Source organism: Diorhabda carinulata, chromosome 2 (assembly GCF_026250575.1).
Source record: "Diorhabda carinulata isolate Delta chromosome 2, icDioCari1.1, whole genome shotgun sequence".
Taxonomy (NCBI): domain Eukaryota; kingdom Metazoa; phylum Arthropoda; class Insecta; order Coleoptera; family Chrysomelidae; genus Diorhabda; species Diorhabda carinulata.
This window is the reverse complement of record NC_079461.1, coordinates 30,753,012-30,756,628: the sequence shown is the minus strand read 5'-3', so window position 1 is coordinate 30,756,628 and position 3,617 is coordinate 30,753,012. Positions and strand designations below refer to the sequence as shown.

Sequence of the window (3,617 nt, the reverse complement as noted above, 5' to 3'; positions counted from 1 at the left end):
AATTTCCATTAGATTCCATGCATCTGCTTTTCCTTGGAATAATGAAAAAATTGTTGGGATGTTGGATAGACGGTGACGTCAGAGAACTTAAACTTAGTAGCAGGTTTAAGTCACTATTGACTGATATGTTATCGAAAATAAAAGTGCCTAATGAATTCCAGAGGGCTACGAGATCTTTAACAGAATTTCATAAATTCAAAGCCACCGAATTTCAATTTTTATTGCTATATGCAGGGCCAGTCATTTTTAAAAAAGTTTTAAAAGATGAAGTATTTAAACATTTCATGTTATTACATGTAGCATGCAGAATTCTATTTTCTAAACAGTTAGCTATGGTGCAATGGCCATCCGCAAAACATTTTCTAACATTATTTGTCACTATAGCACCAGCTATATATAAACCTGAATTTGTTATAGGAAATGTTCATAATCTTTATCATTTAGCCGATGATGTAGCATATTTTAATTGTCCTCTATATGAAATATCTTCGTATCCATTTGAAAATGCTCTAGGTAAAATGAAAAAACTTATTAGAAATGGCAATAATCCTCTTTCACAGTTGTGTCGGAGATTCAATGAAATTTTTTACGTTTGGAATGAACCAACAGGTATACCTCCGAATGTTGTTATAAAAAGACAACTGAAACCAGATTCATCAGGTCGAACTACCATAAAACAGCTTGAATTTAAAGGAGTGTTACTAACTACAAAAGAGCCAAATAACACCATATTACTGACAAATCAAAAAATTTTACAAATAAATGATATATACATTCCTCCACGTGGTGATATAAGTACTATTGAAATGTGTGGTAAAATCCTAAGAAAAAGAAAACCTCTTTTTACATATCCATGTAATGCTAAATTTCTACAAATGTTTAATGTCTCTGCAAATAATGAGAATATTGTGACGTGTAAAATTATAGATGTGGATAAAAAAATGGTTTGTCTAAATTTAAGTGATGAACATAAAGAAAAAATATATGTGATACCACTACTTCATATGTAAAAGTGAAAAATAAGAATGTTTTATATGGTACAATCTGCCGTTTGTATTGACGGCTTTAAACTTTAAGTCTCATAATCTTATACAAACATCTATTCTACGAAGAGTATTGTTTATGTTTATATTTTCAAGTGGATGGTAATCAGTATAGAAATCTTTTCTACGCGTCAACAGTAAGAATCAGTTTAATTTCTGAATCGTGTTCAGTCGTTCGTGTATACTCTTAACCATATAATTATTGTAGGTTAATAAATAGTGATATAATTAAAATAGTTGATATATTCTCGAAAAATAATCACCATGAGTACTGATAATAGTACATCAAATGATGATGTATCAGAAGTGGTTGCAGATTATAAGTATAGACTAGTTGTTTTTGTTGGTAAGAAAAAAAAAAAAGATATTGACATAGTGCCATCGTCTTGGATTTTTTATGATGAAAAAACAGACACAATCAAGTGCAAATTTATGCCTCCACCATACGATGTAAAGCGATCGGATACGTTATCAAAAATGGTACAGAATTGTGAACAACCGATAAATGATTGGCCAGTTTATTCAGTAGACATCCGAGGAAGAGCTCGTAAGTTGTGAAATTATTCGATTGATTAATTTCATCTCGAATTTATATACTCTGAGAAAATAAGATAAATAGAACAAAGGTATGTTTCTTGTGTTGGATTCATTTTTCTAACAACCTCAATTAAAAAAATATTTCTAGCTTAAAAAAACTTTTAATGTCAATGTCTAACATGATATTATGATTACTATATTATTTTTAGTGATAAAAAATAGTTTTCAATACTGTAATTATTATTTAAATGAAAAAAAACTTTTTCGCAACAATTACAAAAAAACTCCTTTGTTCTAAAATTCTATTTTTTTCAGTTATCATTTTTTATTGATTTTTTTTATTAAGTACATTATTCTAATATTCAGGAACGTTTGAAGAAGCTAATGAATTGGCTATCCAATTGGAATATAAGCCATTTGCTTATTCTACACAAAATGAAGAGACAGCTAAAGTAAAGGCTGCTAATGATGTGCATTTTTTTAAAAATAGAAAAACATTCAGAGATGAATCTTTGAAGATGTTAAATGAAATCAACATCGATTTAGGTGAAAAAACACGTGTGAATAGAGGTAATTTATGATGAAAATATAGATTTTGTTACTTGGAAAACATATATTTGTAAGTACGAAAAGGTGATGATATATTTTAAATTTTTAGCTCAGCCATCATCGCAAAAGTTACCAACAGAAGAAGATAAACAAGATAGATATTATTCTTCCACAGACTCAGACGAAGAACATTGTTACGATGCATCTAGATCAAAAAAAAAGAAAATCATTACCAGAAAAAATATCAAAAGATCTCGCATATCTTCGTCCAGTACATCTGATTCGAATTTAAAAATTGATGAAAATAATCCACAAACACCTAATGTAATGGAAAAGCTAGATAAGAATTGTCAACCAGTATTATTATGCTCGTCAACAAACCAACATTCAATTGAAAAAATCGAAGGTGACCAATTTGGTAGGTATTGAAAGATGAATAGAAACCGCATTATTAATTATAATTATCAACATTTGGGAAACGAAGTATATTCTTTTCTTATGTTACAGAAAAGTTATATCGTATGATTGATGCCCGCTTTAAGACTTTTTCAAATGAAATATCGGAGAAATTCACTAAACTCAATAGTCAATATAATTCATTATCTTTACAAATTGGACAGTTAAGTGGAAAAATTATTGAGATTCAGCATCAATTAACAAAGAATAATATCAATAACACAGATATTGAAGTCGATAGTGATGATGAAAATGCTGAAATAAAACTTCCATGTAAAACAAAAATAGATTTTGATCAGTTCGATGAAAAACTTGAAAAAGATAAGAATTTTCAAAAAAAATTCGTAAGTATTCATGTTTAAAAAAAGTTTTTATTATAATATTAACGATTTGAATACTTACCGAATATTGAATTATACGTTTAGGTTCGGAAATTACTTCAAAAAGTCAATAGACGCTTACCCATAACTAGGAATTTTGGCGAATTATTAAGATATTGTATATCTCGCGATGTAGGTCTCATGTTCGCTCCAGTTAAGACTTCAAAAAAAAAATCACATGTATTCAAGGATACATGTCTTTTTAAAGTTATAAAAGGTTAGTGAAATTAATGTTCAAGTTTCACAAAATGAATACAAATAATTAATAAATATTGTATTTAATATTTATAATTGTCCTAAATTAATGTTTTCTTTTTAGCGACGCTCAGAAAAGTTTTTTCGAAACCAGGCGAAGATGTCCCAGACCAAAATATTCTTGATGCTATGGCTTCAGCTCTACATAATTGTAAAGACTGGGACGGTGGACGAACTGCTCGTTCCAAGAAACCTGCTGAAGCTAATAGTGAAATAGACAATGAGCATTTAGACTAGTATTTCAGATTAGTATTCTTAATTGCGTAACTTTTTTATATAAAGTAAAATATACATTATGTAGTTTATCCCGTGCATTATATTGTATTCTGAAAGTTTGATTTAAAAAATAGTTCTTTATTACTTATTGTATTTTAAGATTGTAATGACTATGAATGTA

At 28.6% G+C, this 3,617-nt stretch overlaps 1 protein-coding gene across 1 annotated transcript; it reads left to right on the top strand.

The window, feature by feature from the left end:
• Positions 1-1,307: 1,307 nt before the first annotated feature.
• LOC130890908 (uncharacterized) lies at positions 1,308-3,617 on the top strand. Its single transcript, XM_057795314.1, has 6 exons — positions 1,308-1,590; positions 1,947-2,150; positions 2,239-2,547; positions 2,637-2,929; positions 3,011-3,182; positions 3,285-3,617. Exons 1-6 carry the CDS (start codon positions 1,308-1,310, stop codon positions 3,455-3,457), a joined length of 1,434 nt encoding a protein of 477 aa, XP_057651297.1. The 3' UTR covers positions 3,458-3,617.